A 22,694-nucleotide genomic window follows, 5' to 3' on the forward strand; every position below is an offset into this window, starting at 1 on the left:
TAATATAATATAATATAATATAAATCCCAATACCTAAAGCTCAGCGGGCGTTTGCTCACCCTGGTGTCCTCAGCAGTAACACTGCGGTTCTGAGCAGGGGTTTTTCTGGGCTCCCCGCAGTGTGGCCCAGGGCAGCTGGAGCCAGGAGCAGATACCTGACCTTTTTAGCCCAGCGCGTCCTCACACTTGCAAAATCGGGCCGTACGGTTCACCACCAGGCTGGAGTAGCAGGACTTGCGCACATGGTGGATTCTGTTCCTGTGGAATAGAAAACTTCCTTAGTGACTGACTTGATTAAAATGCCTAAATTCAAAGCATTTCAGGGTGGAATAAATAGGAATTAAAAGTTATTTTTATTGCTGTGCTATTTTTGCTACTACTATATATACTATAAAAAGTCACCACTAATGACTTTTTATTATTTTTTTCATTTTAATAGCAATTTGCAATGCTGTATCACACCACCATACCTTCCACCTTAGGAATTAAAAATGGAGGGAAGGATAATGCTCTGTAAACCCAGAATTAAGGTCCAAGTGGTTCGTTTGCTCTACACCTCAGTCTGCATGTTAAATTGCGCGTCATATGTCAATAATGAAATTATGTGAGTGATGAAACGTGTTTAAAGTTAGCAACTTTTTCAGTATTTAAGCTGTGTTTTAAGACAATCTGTGCCTCTTTACTATTATACAAAGAATAAATGAAATATATTTTAAAATTAAGCACTATTTTTCCTATTATTCTCAGGCCTACATTTGCATGTGGAGGAGTTGTATCTGGAGAGTCAGGGTTTATTGGGAGTGAAGGATTTCCTGGAGTCTACCCTCCAAACAGCAAATGTACTTGGAAAATCACAGTAAGAATTTTTAATATCACAAAAATCAGCGCTGAAGACAATGAAGAGCTATTTGTTGTTAATGCCAGTGTTTTATATGGGATAACATGTGCAGTAATGAACTCAATAACTCAAAGCAGCTCAACTATCTGCAGCTTTTTAGGGTTGCTGTAATATGATAACAGTGGCTGAAATAGAACTGACCTTGCCTAATGTCAGAAGCAAATTTTCATTGACCACCTCTAATTGTTTTAAATAAGCCCACTTGAAAGCAAACATATACCCTTCCAGTCACTGCGGAAAGCAATATCTAGTTAGGTCAAATGGATTAAAGTGGAGCTTTGAGGTGTAGATAATGAAAAGCAAAATTTGTTGGCAAGGAAGATACAGAAAATGTTTCAATCAAAATCCAAAAAATTCAGGCAGGTTTGCTTGTAGTGTGCTAATAAGAGTGTTCTGGAAGCCAGGACATCTGGCCTGTGTCATACAGCAAGCTGACAAGGCACAGGAAAGCGTTGTTACGTCGATAAGTGGCCATATGAAAGCATGTGGTACAATTGATATTTTGACGCTGAAATGAGACTGTAGGGCAGAAATATTGCATCCATGGACAGCAAATGCCATTAAACAGCTAGGACTAAGCACTCCAGTGCTGGATGTGTCCTTATCCACAGACTCAGAGAAAGGGATTGGAATCAATGGTTACTTTTCCTCACATCTGCACAAATTAAGCCCTTCAAAACTGCCCACCACAATTCCTCTCCATTTTTTAGGCACAGTTCAATAAGAACTCCTGTGACATTCAGGCCTAGAATATAGGCTTTACAGAGAAAAAATAGTATAAGAAAGCATAAAAAAAAGAATAGTCTGTGTGTTGACACTAAAGCCAACTTCAGCTCACAGACTGCGTTACAGGCTGGGAGTTGGCAGTAGAATAGGATCTCACAGGAAAATGGTCTCCTGCTACTGTAGAGATGCTGACGCAAAGCAGGAGACATTGATCTGTTTACAGTGTTTGGTTAAAATGACTCTCGTACCAAACAAGTGGGTTTTTCTAATTTTAATCATTTTATCTGAAGGATACCAGCGAAGCTGCAACAGTTTCTTTCTGCACCTTTGTGTTACGTTGTTATTATTAGGGCCAAGTGAGAGGTTACCTTTAATCTGTGGCTGACTTTATCCAGAAGAGTATGATGCAAAATACAGTGTATGCTCATACACAAACTTGCTTCCTGCTGTCCAGGAACTGAGATTACAGCAATTAGCGTGGTCCACCTTACAATGTGAAGAACAGATTCAAATTGCATTTGGAATCATATACACAGGCCTTAAAAGGGAAAAAAAAAACCCCTCTAAAGTTAGTTTACAATATAACTCAGTGTTAGATCTTCAAAAGTTCAAAATTGAATGTGGAGGGAAATGATGATTTTGATTATAACAGCATAAAGGTTTTTTCCATTAAAAAATTCAGATTACAAATGGAGGCAGCACTGAAGAAGCATTTACTGAAGCATCCCCTGGATCTGCCCTTCATCGTATATTGGGAGTGGAGGGAGAACAATTGATTGTCTTTAAAGAGCCCATACAGAGTGGTTTCATGGCACTGTTGCTGTTGGCAACAAGACGTGAGCGTCCAGGTTAGCCTGGGTACTGTGAGACTTACCACAAGCATTACCACAAAGCTGCAGCAGAGCTGTGTCTTCACTCAGGCTTTGTTGACCATGAGAGGAACCTGATGGCTTCTGGCATTTCCTGATCATCCTCGCTCCTGCTTCTCTGCTGTGCTGCCGTTTACTCCTCTTCTTTGACTGCTGCATTCCTTTTCTCTGTAGCTTGCCCAAAGCCAGAGGAGGGCTGCACAATTGTAGCCATGAAGAAATATGCTGTAGTTACTGTTAGGCTTCCTCATTTAGCATCTGATCTTAGAAGGTGACAATGAGTTTTTGCCTGTCCGTTTTAGCCAAGGACTGTGAACACCTTCCTGAAAACACTGCCCAATGCAGGATCTGACAAGTCTGCAAGACTGGAAGAGGCATTGATTCACTTCGTGTCTGGGTCACGAGAAGCACAAAGCTTTTTTTCTCAACTACAGAATCCCATCATCTACAGAGGAAATGCACAGAGAGGCAGAGTGACAGCTGATTCATTCTGTAGAAGAAAATAGGTGTATAAAATGTTATGGGTAACACAGATAAAGCAATGTAGCATTCAGGTATCAGCTGAAATGTTTCCAACTGGTTTGCTAAAGCTGGAAGAGTCTCTCTAACTCAGTTATGGTTCTGTTATTTCAAGAGACTGGGACTTTTTCAGCTGGCTAAAGAAAACAGCTTCTCTATTCTAAGAGCTCTAAGAAGTGTTCAGCACATGCTTGCGGTTATATTACAACCTTGGCAGACTACCCAGCAGCTTTTAGCTGGCTTTGCTAAGTCATTTGTACAGCTATTTCCTTTCCTATAGTAATGTATATAGCTTTATCTAAAATATGTCATGTACATTTACTTTTAATACTCAGTAAGCCTTCTTGGCCATCACCTCACATAAATGTGTCACATAGTCCAAGAATCTGGACCGCGGTCCTGCGTTTTTCTGGCAGACTCTGTAGTTCCCAAAACACTCTAACAATTTATGTGCAACAATAATACTGAGGACTGTCAGAGTTATGTGAGGTTATAGTTTTATAGGTTCAGGAGCTGTGTTCCAGCAGGCTGGCTGACAGTAATCAAGGTTTGAAAAGTTTACTTATCAGGGGAGTTGGGAATCTGCCCTTGGGGAGTGAAATATTTTAAATCATTTTGTCTACATTTTAAACATTAGTTTCCCCATATCATTGTGAAACTGCCCTTTCCAGCAGAGAACAGATCTTTACACGTGGCTGTGTCGCCAGAAAAGAAATAGCAGAACAGAATCCAGTGCCTTTGTCAGGAAGAGCAAGGTAATACAATTTAAAAAAGAAATGTTCCCTTTGTGGCTGGAGAGGATGGAGCAGGGAACCAGTGATGAGGCAGGAGCTGTGGTTCTTCCCAGGGTGTAACTCCAAATAACTTTCACAGTCATGCTCAGTAGAGAGAAATATATTTGGCTTGCAGGTGGCCAATGTATTTTTCAAGTCTACCTAGGACTGCTATGGCAAAACATATAATCAGCATTTTGGTAATGAACTTGTAAAAACACATTAAACCCATATACAATATAGGTTTAAAAACTAGGCAAAATATATTCTCAGCAAGTTGGCACTTAAGAGTTTTTCCGCACCAAAAGATTACTTTTGAAGGAACCAACCTAAACCAAGTAATTCTGAAAAGTGTGCAAAAGTTTGGGAATCCTCCCCAGACACTGAGAGAGGCACAATAATGAAGAGGACTTTGTGTTCAAGTCTGAACTACAACAGAAAAACAGCTTAACTACTTTAAGTGAACTCTGATTAACATTATATGAAATACCTGCAGTGAATGGTAACAAAAACTAGGGACCTTATTTTGTGGTGGGTTGTATGTACAAAAATAATCATGCCCTTTTGAAGAGGTTAATAACCTACACAGGGGACTTCAGGGAATTATGCTCTAGAACAACTCCCCCTAAAAATGCAGGAAGTGCTATTTTCCTTTAAACTTCTAGAGGAGCAAGGCATACCTCAGATTAGTGTAGCATCATAATTCCTGATCCTAAAGAAGTTCACAGAGTTAAAATAAGAAGGAAGCAGAGGGCAAGTATGGATCAGTCACCCTCAGTGCGACAAGGACAGACAGAATCTAGAGTGCCTCTGTTGTTGAAAGATACCAGCTGGATGGGTAAAACAGAAAAATAAGGCACACCCTGCAGGGGAAGCATCTCATATTCTTCCTTTGCCTCCTCCCTCCCCTTTTTTTTTTTTTCCTTACAAACTGCAGTTCCTTCCAATTCTTCCACTGAGGTATCCCATCATCTTACTGCATCAGGCTCGGACGTGACTCAAAGTAAATAAAACTGAGTCATGCTGGCCTTTGCTTTCTCCCCTGTGTTTCTCATGGAGCAATGTTTTAAATGTCCTAGGATAAACATTGGCAGACATTAACACAGATACTAAAGAGAAATGGTAGAAATGAAAGAAAAGTATTGTTTTGCAAAGATGCCTGCATTTAGGGTGGGATTCCTTGGGAGTAGCTGCACACTGGAGCGGTTGCTGCCAGAATGTGGAACCACCATCCTCTGCACTCTTCAGTGTCATCTGGTCAGACCACAAACTTCTGGTTGGTTTAACATGCTGGGAAAAAATGTTATTTTTGTGAATAATGACAAATACTACTTTAATAAGCAATGACATTATTTTATAAAGTGATGGCAGTGATTCAAGGGACACTGTTCACACATTTCTGTAAATTACTTCTCTCCCCAGATTCAGCTAAATGTGAGCAAGGATTATTCTCACAACTGAAGTCTGGAGTAGGCTCCTTGTTAAGGATTCGTGACCACATGGCTGAGTTTCCCCTATGCATTTTCTTACAAACTGTCATAAAACAAAACTTAGAAACTCAGTACATCTATGGGGAACAGTGTTGACAACCATCAAGTAGACTGAACTAATAGGAGCTAGAGAGATTAAAAACTGTATTGGAGTACAATTAGATAACGGAATGTCGTATTGTAGAGCATAGTGGTGGAGAGAGAAGGAAGCGGACAACGCTGTGCAGAATTACTTGCAGTATGAAATGGAAACCTCGAGACTTGGTTGGCTGGCAATTTGGAGTTGGCTGCTTTGCCAGCGTCCTCTCCCACCCGAGCATGCACTGGTTCCCTGTGCCCTGCTTGGGGCAGCAAGGGAGTGCAAAACCCAGGGGTGGGACTGAGTGCTGTGAGGCTGGGGTGAGCAAAGCTGTCAGTGAGCACCCGTCAGCGTTACTGAGGGACAACCACTTGGCTAAATCTGAATACAAGGACAGCAAAAAGCCCTTTTCTTACCCCAGAACCAGCCACCTCTCACATTTTAGCTTCCCCCTTTAAACTCAGGGAGGGAGTCTTCAAAGCAGCAATTCAAGCTGAGAAAGTAGGGGGGGGAAATCTCATCAGCACTGACAAAACTATTTAATCTAATATGATGGAGCAACTTCTGCTCAACTTTGAGAAACAGTGGAAGGAAAAGGGGAAACATCTTAAAGATGGGTAAGTTTCAGCAAAGCTGGAAGACACTGTAAACCATGTTTTGTAGCAGAAAACTTTGGACAATCTTAACTGTAGGCAGAGCAGCTCAGTCTGTGTTATAACATTATAACCTTTAAAGGTCACCTCATTTGGATCCTGTTGTACCAGTTGTACAAAACTTAAGAATAATGAGTGTTCCACCCTAAAAGAACATATGTTATTTTACATACATGCTTCTGGGGAGTGGGGGGGAAGCTACTTTAACTGCCTAAATCTGACTTTATCTGACTAACTTTATAGCCAGCATTTTTAAACTGATTTGTCTGGTCACATAGAGGTTATAGTATAACCATGAATAACATTCAGATCTTTCAACAGGAATACCAAATTTACTTTAGCTCTTTTTATGTTAAAATGACCATGTCTTAATACTTCGTAGTGATTCAGACCAGAGGACAAGTGAATGCAATTATCAGAGATTTAGTTACGAGAGCAGTGAATCAAGGAGTCACATTGCTCTCACAGAATATCTTACAGTATGACCCTGTGGCTGCATTGGCCTCATGCTGGCTGAATACACATCTGGGTTATTTTCTGATACCAGTTTATAGCTGCTCACTTCAGCAGTACGAGTTTTAAACCGAACATCTGGTTTTCAAGTTTTCTAAAACGCAGTCATTGTGCTTTGGAATTTCTGGGTAAGATTAGATGAGTTCTGTGGTTTAGATGTAGTAGTGGTGGTGGTGGTGATGTGTGTCAGCACAGGGGAACGCAGTGCATTTTTGAGAGAACTTTGAACAAAGATTAAAGGAAAATACTCTGAAACCAGCAGCAGGCACTGCAGCGGGGCTGGCCAGTGTGCATACGTGGGCCCTGGGCAGCTGAAAACAGCTCATGCAGAGGTCAGTGCTGTTGCAGGATCGTTATCAGCACTGAACATAAAAGCAGCCACATGAATGAATACCATAACGTATCTACAGCACATATTCCCACTACATCTAGAGCTGCTGCCTGTATTGGTGTGTTCTGTGGGTTAAATGGCCACTTCCATCTATACTTGACACGGCATTTGTAACTGCTGATACAGAATTCACTGTTTGACAGTTTCATGTTTGAACAGTTTAGCTGTAGTTCATCTCAAACTGGTGTTTGAAAATGAGTCACTGTTAAGGAAGGAAAAATTTCATGAACTCTTAAATGAAGTGGCTAAAATATGGACTTACTGCAGATATATTAAGTGTGCGTTACATATTTAAAGCAGAAAATAATAGCAGTGTCTCAGTAAAATAGAACAGCTGCTATGATTTTAATAGGTAACCACTCTCCTGGGCTATGAATTGAATGCAGATAATTACCCTCTGCCTGTCCAAGGTCCCTCTACACTTGAAAATGGTGTTTCCTTTCTTCCTGTCCTGTTACATAGCATTGAGTGCTTTGTTAGAATAGTTTTCACCTCTTAGTATGCTGCTTATTCTCTTAAAAGCTTGCAACTCTATCTCAGGAAATGTTCTCCTGCTTGTAAAGTATTATGCTCTTTTAATTTACATCCTCCTGAATACTCTGGCCTCTTTCACGATGTCCACGGATGCAGACATATAAGAAGATCTGCCCTGTCTTATGTTTCCTCAGATGTTTCAGAACACAAAACTCTTTTCTGTATTGAGGACATCCACTAATGGTTCTTTCAAACTCTCTGTTTATAGTTTTACATATTCTTGCCAAATATAATTCTTTCACTGCAGCCTTCAAGCTAAATGCACTCCAGTAGCTAAATATTAGTGTTGTACAGCGTTAGCCATGAAGTTTCCAATTGTATTTATAAATGTAAGTTGTGTCAGTAAATAAAAAGAATCCTTCAAACTATGAAACCTTATTGCACAAATAAGCAGGAGAAGAGACGCCATTTCATTTGCTCGAAATTGTAAATTGCTCGTGCCATATTTTTAATAAATCGTATTAATCTCATCCTCCTCACCTTACCTGGTGGTAGGGAGCTGCCTGGCTCATTGCAGCCTTGCAGCAGAAGACAAGAGAAACGTGCCAAGCCCAGCTGGGTGGTGGTGGTGTATGATCCACTGTATGAGCAATAATGGCAACAGAGATGGCCAGAGCTTTGTTTTTGTGATTGGTCTGACGTAATTTTAAAACCCACTCTGCGTTGAGTATAATTGGCAGAAAGAGCTTACCTGGCGAGAAGTGAAGGATATGAGAATACCCGTGCAAATAGTGGGATCAGGTGGATAGGTGGTATCAGTCACATTTCAAGACATATCTCTCTCTCCCTTCCTCTCTCTCTGCAGGTCCCAGAAGGAAAAGTGGTGGTTCTTTCTTTCAGATATTTAGACCTGGAAAGTGACAACTTGTGCCGATATGACTTTGTGGACGTGTACAACGGCCATGCCAACGGACAACGCATTGGCCGGTTCTGTGGCACTATGAAACCAGGTGCCCTTGTATCCAACAGCAATAAAATGTTGGTGCAGATGACTTCAGATGCCAATACTGCTGGAAGTGGATTCATTGCAAAGTTTTCTGCAGCAGAACCACATGAAAGAGGTAATTAACAATTGCACATGTACGGAAGACAAATATATGTGTGCAACTCAATGGAGAGTCACAATAATACTTAAAAAGATGTGATGCCAGAGATATTAGGGATTGTGCTGTTCAGCGTATGCATTAATTATCTTGCATAGCACATAGCAAAGTATAACTGTGTAGCCATCACAGTTAACCAAAGTTGTAAAGCAGAGGGCTAAAAGTTGTAAAAGTTGTGGAATAACTGCACCCAGTAACGATATGGTAATAGCTGGTCAGTAAAACAGCAGATGAAATTCAATACAGATACATGCTGCAAATTAAGGGAGAACAGCCCAACTTTATGTGGCTGCAAAGGAAAGGAGAGGGTGACTTTTCTCAGTGAGCTGTTAGGTGGTGGGGTGCTGTGCCAGGGGACGTTGTGGATCATCAATTTCTACACCGGTTTAAAAACAATTAGAAAACATGTTAAAGAAAAATTTGTTAATTATTAAACATAAAGGCATTGCCTTGTGCTTGGGAAGACCATGAACTGCAAGAGGCTGGCAGATTACAGGGAGGTGGCATTGCTCTGCTGAGTGACTCTTCTTCAAGGCTTTTACTATTACCATGATACCAGAGGTTGTTGGGCAGGTGAAGTGCAGGTGATGAGTAAATTTATTAGTTCTTCGAGTTGTAGTCTTGTACTGGTAACTTCCTGAAAGATATAGTAAATGACTGTGACATGATAAAGTTAATTTAAAAAAGAAGGTTCATAATCATATTATAAATAAGGATTACATACCTGATACAGCTTTGTAATTTGGGACTGAGAGAAGGAGATACAGAGGAAAAAGCCCCTCTCTGTCATAGGCTCTCCACAGAGCGGTCCCCCATGGGCTGCAGGGATGCTGCTTCAGCACCTATGGTCCTCCTCCTCTGACCCTGCTGTTTGCAGGAATGTTCCTCACTCTTTTTTCATCCCCCTCTTCCTCTTCATCTGGCATTTTCTGCACTTTATTACCTAGGTTGTCCCAGAGGTGCCACCAGCTGAGCTGAAGGGCTCAGCCATGTCCTGTAGTGGGGCTGTGGCAAGGGTGACTGGGACCAGCCCTGCCTCTCTCGCTGCCCCTGCAGTAACATAAGCACGTTTTTGAGTTGACCACATCCCCGTCGCACTCTGCTCAGCGTGGTGCGCTGTACTTGCAGGGGATCAGTACTGCGGGGGACGACTGGAGAAGCCGTCAGGGTCCTTCCAAACACCCAACTGGCCAGAGCGAGATTACCCAGCGGGAGTCACCTGCTCCTGGCACATCGTTGCCCCAAAGAACCAGGTAAGGTGCTACCACCACCCCACTGGCACGGCTCAGCTTCCGTGGCCTGCAAGGACTGACACCTCATCACCAGCCTGCTCACACAACACGCTGCCTGCATTGCACTGAAACGATAAAAATGCTGCCTGGCTGAAATGTGAAGTTGGGTATGTGCAAGGAGTGCAGGCACACCCACGCTCCAGCAATACCCGCCCTCCTCTCGTCTATTACCTGGCTCACTCCAGTAGCTCCTGTGCTTTCTCTATATTGTACGTCCTCTTCTGTGCAATGGTACAGTCCCCTAAATTAAACTTTTTAAAGCATCTGTGACTGGTGAGGCTTTTCATACAGATTTCTTTGAGGAAGACTTTTTTAATTAACAAAACATCACACAAATTAAGTTAGGGCAGGTGATCATCTCGAGACCAAACATGATGATGACCAATGCTAGGTTTAAGTCTAACAACATCCGTAGAATTTTCAGTGTTGCTGCAGCTTGTTATTGAGGTACCCAGGCAAAGCTGATTGAAAAATCCCTGTGCAGGACACATACAAATATATCCCCTGTACTGTCAGCAGAATAAAATAATTTCTGCTCTTAATAAATTCAATGTACATTTCATAAAGTTTGTGTTGTTTCGTATTTTGAAGGCTCCATCCCATAACATGCATGCTTAATTAGCCAGATGCCGTCAGAACATATGTTACCACTTCATTAAGACCTGAAGATGTGACAGCCAACCAAGAGGGCTCGTTTGCTGCACGGGGCACACACACGTGTGTTCCCTACGCTGCAGGGCTGATCTCCATCCCAGCTTCGCATTTCCTGGTTGTTGCTGAGCCATCTGCTCTGTACCTTGGCAGGAAGTCTATGATGATTGAATGCTTTGGGCACCAAGCATGCTTGGTGGGTTGCTTTTCTTAACCACATCCAGCCTTCTAAATTCCTCTGTATGTAAAGACCACTTTCCTCTTAATCTTCTGCTCATGACTGTAATCCCCTAAACAAAAAGAAATCTGCCCCCGATAAACATACTCTTCAGATCTTTCGTACTTTTCCATTTACCAGGATATTTCCTCCCTTGAACTGAAGCAGTATGTCAGCTTAGTCTTTCCCATACTCCTGTTTAATCCACATTCCTTGCTAGACACAGGTCATTTAACAATCCTATAGATAGGCAGTGATTTTGAAACCTTATCTGTAACCTGCAGATTACTTTGGTTCTTTCCAAATATCACTAAATAAGCCTAAAAACCTTTCCTAAGCTTGTAGAGAAGATTTAAGAAAGGCTATATAAGCATAAAAATAAGGACATTGTATCCTGTGCCTTATGAAGGTCCTGTTCCGTAGATCTACAAGTTTCCAAACGTGTATTTTTCATGTACTGCAACAGTGGTTGTTTTCATGCAAGTGAGGCAGAATTTTGACAGTGATAAAAACCCCACATTTGAGGAATTAATGAATAAGCATCTCTCCAAGTGGAAAGCTGTTCACTCTTCCATTTGCCAAACTGTAGGTGCTGCTGTTTCTGCTGTTGTCCCTTTCACAAACCAATAATTGCTTCATTTATTACAGAAGATGAAGGAGCTCCTCCTGACGGTGAAGAGCTTCTATTCTATAATGAAATACTTCTTTATTAGTGCAAAGTGCACTTATGAACAATAGTAAATTAGATATTTGGCCTGCTGTTTTGGCTGCTATGGAAAAATTCAGCATTTCTGCTCCCAGTTGTATTACTTCTTTCTAGACCATCTTTTTTGATTACAAGTGTATTATTCAGATGGGTACTTCCATTTAAAGTGCATTTTTTCATCATGACAACAAGGTTTTCGAAGCAAGGCTGTTACTCATCTCTGAAACCAAGTCTCCCTAGGTCACTCATACTTTATGGGGGAAAAAAGTGATTCCTCACACATCTGAATAGCGCAAAAACATATCCAGGCAAAACTAAGACATCAGGTGAGAACAGAACATCACATCAAGACCCTGAATGTAGAACAAGGTAGTTTTTACTACGTCAGTGAATCAAAGTGCATGCAACGTACAAATGACGCCTCTTCTTTGTACAGTCTTAAAACATTTAATATCATCTTTCTTTGAGACGGAGCTTTAAAGAGAAATCCTGCACGTCTACAGTCAACACAATTCAGTGCTGCCGTTCAAACCTCATCTGTGCTATTTATGGGAAGGTGATTTAAATATTGTTGTGCTGCCTATAAGGAAGCAACCTGAATGCATATATCACTTCTTTTTCTGTCATGCGGTTATGTTGTGTTTTCCTCCCTGGCTGCACACAACTGACAGAGTCATCCTGCAGGACTTCATTTCAGAGCAGTAAATTCCATTTCTGTTCTCTTCTCCATTGTTCTTTATTTCTTAAGTAGAAAAGTCCATAAATACAAGTCATATTGGCGATTACAGCACAGTACTAGAAATACCAGAGTTATACGAGTTCTCACTTATGGCTCGTAAGGCCCTAACGTTTATGGAAATTGTGTATGGAAACACAATTCCTTTAACTACTGACTTTCTCTTGGGTTTAGTATTACTATTTACTAATTTTCTTTCTATCAATATTTTTGTTTCTGACCTTTCTATTTTTGCATCAAGTAAACTCACTTCAAGAAGGGTATCCTCACTTCAAGAAGGATATTGAGGTGCTGGAGCGGGTCCAGAGGAGAGCAATGAGGCTGGTGAAGGGACCAGAGGGAAAGTCTTGTAATGAGAGGCTGAGGGAGCTGGGGTTGTTCAGCCTGGAGAAGAGGAGACTCAGGGGGGACCTTATCACTCTCTACAAGCACCTGAAGGGAGGTTGTATCAGGTGGGGGTCGGGCTCTTCTGGTGACAAGACGAGAGGGCATGGCCTGAAGCTGCGCCAGGGGAGGTTTAGGCTGGACGTTAGAAAGCACTTTGTCATGGAGAGGGTGATCAGGCATTGCAATGGGCTGCCCAGGGAGGTTATTTTAAAAGCAACACAAACACCTAGCACCTACTATCCTGTTTGGATTCACTTGTAAAAATAAATTTATCAGAAGTTACTTGCATATATTTAATATACTAGAAAACATTTTGTTCTCAGAGTCATATGTTGAACTATTTGTCGGAGAGAAGTTGTGTGGTTTAAAATACTTCACAATTAAGTGCATTAAGGACTTTACAGAAAGAAAAACCAATTAGTACTTCATGTGAAGAGATCACTTACTGTAAGAAGCACTGATAAATGCTGCATATCAAAACCTTAATGAGTTATTTACACTTTCCCTGCAGCTAATAGAGTTAAAGTTTGAGAAGTTTGATGTGGAGAGAGACAACTACTGCAGATACGACTATGTTGCAGTGTTTAATGGCGGGGAAATCAATGACGCTAAAAGAATTGGGAAGTACTGCGGAGACAGTCCACCAGCGTAAGTAACGGCCTTGAATTATGAACTTCACCACCACTGTGCGCCATTTTTCTATCAGTTCTGCATTAGGCTTCTGGAAGATTTTTATTCTTTTTAAAATTAATTATGACATTTTCTACCTCCAATTGAGCTTCTAGGAGTAGCTCAGTATCTCCTCTCTCCCTCCACAACCAGACCTGGCTCCAACCTGTTTTCTGTTTAGTCCCACAAGCCTCATTAAAGGGCTGTCTAATTACACCAATACTAATGCTGATGCTGTTGATACTGGTATAATACCAATATTAACGGCAGCTGAACACTAACATCACTTAATAGGTATGTTTAGGTTATAGATACCGAAGTACAAGGATCCAGCTGAACTCTCTAGCCCCTTGGCTCGCTGCTCACTGACTCATTTCCCCCTCAGCCACTTCCCGTCCGCTGAACGGGCCTTGGCACAGGGGAAAGAGATGGTGAGCGCCAAGAGATGCCGAGGCACGTTCTCTCGTGGCACCGCCTGCTTTCCTGAGCAGCAGAGCAGGCTTTCACCAGCTTTGCTATCAAATTGCTGCTTCCGAACCCCTCCACAACCCACAACTCAACTATGCCCCAAAAAACAACACATCTCTCCAAGCCTCCCACCCCCAAAACCCACCCCTAACCCATCCACTGGCACTGTAACTATATGATCAGGCCTAGCAATAGTGAATCATCATTATTCCCAAAAAAAAAGTGTAAAGTTATTTGGGTGAGGCTAGTAATTTTTAGCTCTCCTTTCCTATTGTTCCTCTTCTGTCAAGCTTCTTAAAGCTGAGTAGCTTAAGATGAAGAGGATGAATTTTGTTTCAAAAAATACAAGCTATCTAAAACAAAATCTCACATGGAGGTGTGTGAATAGATTTACACCTCAGGAGTGGCAGCTACCTTGATTCCCAGGAGCAACTGGTACAGGGAGGGGAAATGCCTCAGTCGCTCTAAGCATGGCTTGCTAGGCTGAGATTGACTGTGAGGGGTTTCCGTGGGTTTTGTCTGGTTGGGGTTTTTAAGGTTACGTAGGATGTCCTCAGGAGACAAGAGGGGAGGCAGACATTCTGTAGGACTGCTTTTACAAAGTCTTTGTAAAGATTCCTTTTTTCTCCATGCAGCAGCTACGCAGTAGAATGGCAGTGCTAGAAACAGAGCAAGCCTATGGAACTTTATTAGCACTTCAACAAGAAGTTAATTAAGGTTAGGGCTGCACCTGAAATACATTAACTTCAGTTTCCTTCAGCCACCCTGGGCTTCTTGAGTTACATTTTCTTTTGTTTAATTTTTATTCCCTCCCCCCCCGATTTGAAACTTTATATGTAAAGACATTTATTTTCAGGCCCCCTTCTTGTAGTGAACTGCTCTACAAAAAGATACTGATAAGGGTAAATCTAGCCCCTTCCATTCCATGAATGGAGTTTACAATGCAGTCACACAAAAGAACCCAGAGATTCTCATAGCGATATAATCTTCAGGAATCTGAGGCTTAGGTGATTCATCAGAATGAGTTTCACACTCAGAACACCAGTGTGTGACATACCAGCAAGGAAACATGGATTTCCGTATTGGTCTGGGGGCAGAAACCACATTCAGACCAACAATTACAGTGAACTGCACTCTTTTTTTTGGTAAGAGGAATGCTGTTAATGCTTTTTGGCTTTGACATTCAAAACAGTGGCAATATTTTACTTTGTTTTTCCATTTCAGGCCTATTCTGTCTGAGAGAAATGAGTTGCTCATTCAGTTTTTGTCTGATTTAAGCTTAACGGCTGATGGTTTTATTGGCCACTATAAATTTAGACCAAAAAAGCTACCCACAACTACAGTTCCACCCACTACCACAACAGTCCCTGCTATCTCAAGTAAGTTTTACTGGCTTTATTTTATTTCTTAGAAAAATACCAAAATCCAGGAAAAGGAGAGAGTTACGGGAAAATGTAATAGAAAGTATATTAAAAATTAGAGTTTTCTGGTTTGTTAGTATTTCAGATGTTGAAGGAAGGAATTAATATACTCAAGAGAGTATCTTTATATACTCAAAGGAGCACCTACTTAATGTTATTAAAAGGAAATCTATCCAGACACGAGTTCAGTGTAATATAACTTGCTCCAGCTGAGGGAATTTTCCTGCCTCTTCTCAACTTTTAGCAGTTCACCAGCAAATTCCACAGAAGAATGGATGAGCAAAATTCTTTTGTAGAAGAAGTTCTAAATATTTCAGGAAATAGTTTTATTTAAAGGAGCTCTTTCTTCTACACAAGTTAATATGTAAAAATCTGACCATATTTTTCTTCATATAGTTATTAAGATCAAGCACGATTGGTATGGAAGCCACCTGAGCTCTCTTCAGATTCTGACAACATCCTGTCAATGTGACACCCTCCTAGAATTATTTTTATTTTAAAAAATTCAGTTATTGGAACTTATAACAAAATATGTCACACTAAAAATAAATTTCCTTTTATATTTTAAGACTAGACATAGGAAAGACAGCATATAGGAAAGATCAGAGGAGGATTTCTCTCAAGGTATTGCCAGAAATACTTCACTACTGAGATACTGAAGGGATGAATTCTTACAATTTCTGTGACCTGAATGTGAGAGATTTAAGATACAGTTATAGCAGGAAACCAAATTATTTATGATGTTTTTGCAACATGTAACCTGATTTATACTTAAAATGCATCAGAAATCAGGACAGCAATGGCCTGTCAGCCCGAAACCAAGAAGCCATGGTGCTTTAATACTGATAATGAAAGGTTTTTAAAAATAGATTAAAATAAACCTTATAAAAATGAAATCATAATGACCTGTAAATAGTTCTGATGTGACTGCCCCTCGGATAATTCATCTCTTCTTCGCTATAAAGCACTTCTTAATGAAATCGTTAGTTCAAAGTCTGGGTCTCAGCTAATCCAGGCTGTCAGATACCTTATGCTGCGTTTGTGTTCAGGGTTTTGCCATTGAATTTTGCTCTGTGAGCTGTTTGTGTGTGCACATGCAAAAGAGGTGTACTTTACTAATTAATTCCAAAGCATTTTTAATGACGACATCAGCGCCAGAAAACAAAAACCATACAAAGTCATTTAAGAGACAACAGAGGGAAGGTGTTCAACAGCACTCGTCAGGCAGACAGAAATAAGGCCTCCTTTCACTGTCTGATCAGTTATGCAAGGTGCAGGCACTCCTGATCTTAAAAACAAACCAAAGCACACCAAACCTCTGCAGTTTGGTTAAAATTTCTGATCAATCATTTGCATTCAGAAGTGTCCAGTTCAAATACACTTAGCTTACTGTCTTGCACATCTTGACGTGGAACCGAAAGACTCCAGGAACGGGACGTTCTCAGTGTTTGTTGTGCTGCACCTGGCACTGAGATGGGAGGCGCTTGCCTGGCCTAGCAACCAACGCCGAGAGACAGGAAAACCAAGGCAATGGCACAGCATCCTGCCATAGCATCCTGCCATAGCATCCTGCCACAGCATCCTGCCATAGCATCCTGCCAGCGCTCACTGTAATTTGAAGAATTATCATTTCATTTGAAGTTCTAGGAGCTGAAATACTGAATTATTTCTACATTGCATTCTACAGAGAAGTCACTTCATAAAAAGCAACTTGGCATATGATTAAAACTGTTTCAGAAATACACACTGGAAAGGAAGAACCATGCAGACACACCAAGGCAGCAGAAGTGATGGCAGAGGGAGTTTCAGTCCCACAACCATGTGGGTCTGACTGTAAGGCAGAGGCTGCCTCATGTCGAATATCGCTAGATACGCCTCCATAGGCACGGTAACTTGCTCTTCAGAACACTCGTCCTTATGGGACACATTTAACTGTCTATGGAGTCACATTGTATACTGATCATGTGAAGACTGAAAGAAAAAAAGAACAAACAATCCCAAATCAATGAAAAATACGGGGTCCCATTTTTAAACTTTGGATTTGAAAGGCCAAATAATGAGTATGCAGATCCAGCAGTCATGGGCATTACACTGAAATCAAAGTAATTTTAATGCCATTCACTTAAACCTCAGAAACTCAGAAAACTGTGAACAGAATAAATTTGTTCAATTAAAAGCACAAATATAAATTATTTATTGGAAAATTATTAAAAAGTTCTTTTTCAGAAAGTAGAGGCCAAACAAAACTCCTGCAGAGAGTGAAAAACCACAAAGATATTCTTCATATCTAATTTTTTTAAAATTGGAAATTAGAGTTCTGTAGGTGTTGGGGTTTTTTACGCTGTCCGTCTCAGCTCCATGTTTCCAATAGTTATGGTGTCATTGGCCAATTCCAGTCAAATTTGGATGAAAGAAAGGACGTAAAAGCCTCAAAAAGACTGCATCCCAGCACGTCATGTAGAGAGGATTAGCTGAGTAAAGCACAGACACTATCAACATCCAGCCAGAGGAAAAAAATACAAGGTGTATCCACTTGTATATACACAAATCATTCCATTTCAGAATGGAAAGGTCAACCCCTAATATTAAACAGATACTTCAAACATTATGTTGTGTTTCAAAATGTCATCAGTAGAAACCATGCAGTACTGCGTGTCATGAAGCTATGCGAAAAATTTAGAAAGAAGAAGTCAGGAATTTGAACTCTGATCTTTTCCACCACAGTGAAGAAATTTCAGATGAGAGGCAACCCCCTCCCTCTGAAGTGTTACTGTAGTGTGATGTTGTGGTACTTCAAGTGTATTACTGGGGCTGTATGGCAACCGGCAACAACACTAAATAAGCTACGTATTTAGGAACACAGTTTCTGTAACATCCCATTAGAACAGATACATAGCTGAGACACACACGAAAAGACGATGACTGGAGGTGATGGCAGAGGAAAGGAATATTGTTACTGTGGTGCTCATCCCTTGCAATACCAGATCTAGTTAATGCATACATCTGGATTATTCATCTTCCTCCTTATTTTAAAACATACTGCTTTCCCTTTGCGTCAAATACCTAATTGCAATTCCATTTACTTTTTGCTCTTCAAAAAGTCCCGAAACCGACAGTTGCCCTGTGCCAGCAGAAGTGCAAGAGGAGCGGGACTCTGGAAAGCAATTACTGTTCAAGCAACTTCGGTAAGGAAGCAAAGCTTGTTTCTCTTTAATGTTTCACTGGGCACTGTGTTTTCACACCGATAGGAATTTTACCAGATGTGGTTCTGAGTTATCATTAACAGACAGGCTACATACACCATCTTGTGCGTGTGTCTGCCGTTAGTATCAGTGTTTCTCTCAATACAGTTTTGGAGCTATTCTGAAACAGGCACTGCGCACATGCCTGAAACAAACGGACTCTCTCAACCTGAAGAGCAAGTGACATCTGTTGTGGATTCTCTGAAATGTGAGACAGCCTCCTACAGGAAAGTGTTGATTTGATCACCAGCCAGTACACACTTTACGCTGTACCTGCTGATTAGTCCACAATCCAGTTTATAGACTTCCAGAATATTTTTGAAAGAAATTAGAAGGCGTGGGACACAAATCACTCAGGAAAAATGGTGTCTGCTGTGTATTTGGATGGCACTGTCACTGCTGATTGATTCAGTTACGTCTCAGAGTAATTTCCCATATTAATACTGGAAGCTTTTTTAATCCCCTATAACATGCCTAAAATTCGATGGGACAACTTTCCCCTCTCACCACCACTTTTTGTTTACTTGCTTGTTTTAATTTAACTCTCAAACTTTATAGCCAATCCCATGAGATCAGAGGAAATCTGATGTGTCAGGAAAGCAGGAGCAGCTTTGCATCACTTTGTTAATGAGGGCTGTGGCTGTACCCCAAAGCAGAACGGAGTCACTGCAGCAGGACCCCTTACCCCTGCTGACCACCGGCCTGGTTTAATTCGCAGGCAGTTCAGGCTGGCCCAAGACCAAAAGCAGCAGGTAGGGAGAAAAATGGTCTCCTCTTACTGACCACGGCCCAGCTTTTGTGGTTGACGGTGAATGACACTCTATAAAAGTCGTTCTTTTCCCTCTAGCATCAGGGTAATAAATCACGTTCACTCTCACCTTTTGTCAAATACTTGACAGTTTTCAGTCTTTTCCATGGCAGGAGTAAAAATAAAAATATTTCATACGCTACTGTGAATGCCAGTGTAGCCTAAGGTAAGAACAGAAAGTGTCCTACTTGTAGAAGATGATTTATTCCAAGCTTATTTGCTGACTTTGTGAATTTAGAAAATAGCTCTTCTTTCCCTTTCATAAGGCATTTAATGTTTATTGTTTCTAGAAATATAACTGCAGTGCCCAGTATCTTAACCTCCATATTCTCTTTTGATTCCCATTTAATTAAAAGCTCTGGATTAAAGGAAGATACAGTGCAAATTTACGAACGCCTAACCCAAAATAAGGATTATGTAGATTTGTAAAATAAATCCGGCTGCACATACTTGGTAACTGAAGATCTAATTGGTGCTAGGGTAGAACAGCTTATTTACAGAAGGTGTAGCTGAGAAGAAAAGAAATTGCTGATACCATTTATAATTTTCTTTTGATAGATAAAGATGACCTACAAATTAATCTGGTCATTCCAGGGAAAAAAAAGCTCTCTTTATTTTCATACTGAGAGGTCTTTTGGAGATACGATAGTCTAATCTGTAGTCTAAATTCAGCCGAAATGAGCAGATTTGTCACAGTATTAGGCCTCAGACAGGTCAAAATCCAGCTCCTAGGGCATTAACTATTCCCCACTACTCATTTGAGGGTGTCACAGCACCGGGAATTCAGCTTCTGGCTGCGTTTTCCATTAACTTCTCCCCTGGTTTAAAATCAGTCATGAAAAGTGGTATCAAACTGGACTGTTTAACTGGAATTATCAACACCTGGAACTGTGCTTGCAAGACACTGATACATCTTAGGAATAGTTTCAGGTTTGGTGGCACCGACATCTTTCAGTAGTAAGTTACACATTACAGGTGATACCCACACTTTTAGTGACTGTTTCCAGTATTGGAATATTTCCTTATTATGGACTAATATACTCAGTTTTTATGATGCCTCAGAATTCATGTCTAAAAATAATAAAAACGTATCAAATGTCATTTCTTTTAGTAATAACTGGAACTGTAATCACAGCGGTAACACGGGCTGGCAGTCTGCACGCAACAATATCCATCATTAATGTCTATAAGGAGGGGAATTTAGCAATTCAGCAGGCCGGCAAGAGTATGAGTGCCAAGATTCTTGTTGTATGTAAGCAGTGTCCTCTCATCAGAAGAGGTAAGTACACAAAAATAACTGCTTTGTGTGTTCATAAGAGACACCAGTCTTTTCAGACTGCTGTTTGAAATACGACCGCAAAAATGAGCAAAATTACAGCAATTGCTTCTATAATCAGCAACTAATATTATAATCAATTTAAGATAACACTAACTAGTTATTCAGGTTTCTATTGCATTTTTAAGTTTTACTTATAAAGGACTAGACTCACTGAAATCAAAGGAGTCTGAAAAGGTTTTTGTTCTAAACATACATGAGACCAAGTAAAATCTGATTTGGTTCTCTCAAATGAAGCTCAGTCACAACTTTGTTTTCACATGTATGCATTTTTGAGCTGGTTTCCACACACAGCTATTAAGAAGGGAAAGACAACAGCATGCTAAACCTAGAAGGGCAGTGTGTCACAGCAAATGACAAAAATCAACACAATACATATACACATGTACAAAGATGTACATATTTACATCCTTGCTGCAGAAATACTGGTAGAGTTAAGCTCACTTTGTATATGCAAACAGCTAGTATTTCTATAGCTGTCTTAAACAGTATTATACAGAGAAGATCAACCATGATAATTGCCAGTAAATATAACAAGGGCTACCCTACATGGTGGTGGTAAAATTACTCAGACGGAGTTTCACTGAAGTAACTAAGTAAAAAAAGTTTTCAGCCCTGCCCCCTGAGTAAACAGGTAGAACAGGAAAACAGAAATGGAACCATAGCTAGAAATATTAAAAATAATTTAGTAAGCATCAAGTCCCACCCGATAACATTCAGGATACTGCTGGTATTTACGTATATTAATTCAAAGCGGGCAGTACCAAAGTGAAAACTCCTTGTCCTTTGCTTTTACCTTCAGTTCTCTGAAACCAGACGTCTGTCTGGACACCTATCATCACCACGGTGGAACAAATGGTCTCCTTTTAGGCACACCGCCGGCTCCAAACCACACTCTGCTGTTTCTCTTCCTAAATCCCTATTAATTATTTACTAGCCATTACTTAGTAACTAAACTTTTCTGCTTATACCCCTATAACACCACTTCTTCCAACCCAAGGCTTCACAAACCCCTAACCATTCTAAGCCATAAAAATACACAAATCCAGCCGATTTCCCCAAAGCCAGGGCTTATCACACGTGAAGCCCACCTTGCTTTCCTGCCTGCCTCTCCATACCTGGTAAATGTTTATGTCTTTGGGGAAGGAAAGGGAAAGAAAAGACTTAAGTGCATTATCCTAAAAGCTGAACAAATGAGGAAATATTCAAAACGAACAAGACACATTCCTCTTCAGGTGTTAGTAGCTGAGTTACCCAGCGTTTCCACTACATTTCTAATATCTTTCAGACTCATTTGACAGTCTACATTTAATGACTATCTCCTATCTACTAAATTATATAGTAGATACTTAGCTATATATGTACTTGATTTTTACATAGCTGTACTTTATTGCATAACGAGCATGGCAAAGATGGGTAAGGAAGTACATGCTTTTTTGGTAGGAAGAAAAAATGGTAGAGGGCATTGGTAACAGAGACCACAGATGAAGAACTATACTTACCAAATCCCATCTCAGAGTTCTGTCTTGTAATATCATGCTCTCCTTTGTAGGTTTAAACTACATCATCATGGGCCAGGTAGAAGAAGACGGCAGAGGCAAAGTCTTTCCCAGCAACTTTGTGATGAGTTTTAAGACTAAGAACTCAAAGATCCTAAATGCTTTGAAAAACAAAACATGTTAAGACTAAACTCTGCAGCTGCATTATATCAACTCTCTTGACAACTAATTTTCACTTACTGTAAGTCATAAGAATACAACCGACTGTCAACACTAAGACCATGCTCATCCCTTCTGCCATCTAAGCACACCCTGGCACAAAGTGGTACCCATTACACGTACCTATCAAGACGAGAACAGATCCTTTTAAGTCTTAAAACCGAAGATTTGCAGCACAGCCATCTGATCTCAAACATACCAAATTCCAAGTACTTGGAAGTTAATTTATAATTGTCCAATTTTTTAAGGGGTTTCGTATGTAAAATAAGAATTCTAAGTGCAATATTTATAGTAAGTCATTTTAACTTAGCTGCTTCTCTAAAGTTGTTTTATTACCTGGATTTCTGCATTATTATCTGTGCTTAATAAAATATTTTAAGATTAAATCATACACCAACTAGTTATTCATTATGTATAAAGTGGCGCAGGCTAAACATAGAAACTTTTTTTGATCATTTATATGCTTTTGATGGTTTGGGTCTTGCATAGCATGAC

General features: G+C 40.4%; 1 protein-coding gene across 1 annotated transcript; it reads left to right on the forward strand.

The window, feature by feature from the left end:
- Positions 1-747: 747 nt before the first annotated feature.
- Positions 748-22,164, forward strand: PCOLCE2 (procollagen C-endopeptidase enhancer 2; the record flags this gene model as incomplete). The annotated part of the gene is made up of 8 exons (XM_010181293.1): positions 748-856; positions 8,251-8,506; positions 9,677-9,801; positions 13,049-13,185; positions 14,899-15,053; positions 18,197-18,280; positions 20,257-20,424; positions 22,034-22,164. Coding segments are annotated over 8 exons (1,165 nt in total), but the record flags the coding sequence as incomplete, so codon positions are not given.
- Between the last annotated feature and the right edge of the window lie 530 nt (positions 22,165-22,694).

The sequence above is a fragment of the Mesitornis unicolor genome, unplaced genomic scaffold (genome assembly GCF_000695765.1).
Source record: "Mesitornis unicolor isolate BGI_N332 unplaced genomic scaffold, ASM69576v1 scaffold17860, whole genome shotgun sequence".
NCBI classification, from domain to species: domain Eukaryota; kingdom Metazoa; phylum Chordata; class Aves; order Mesitornithiformes; family Mesitornithidae; genus Mesitornis; species Mesitornis unicolor.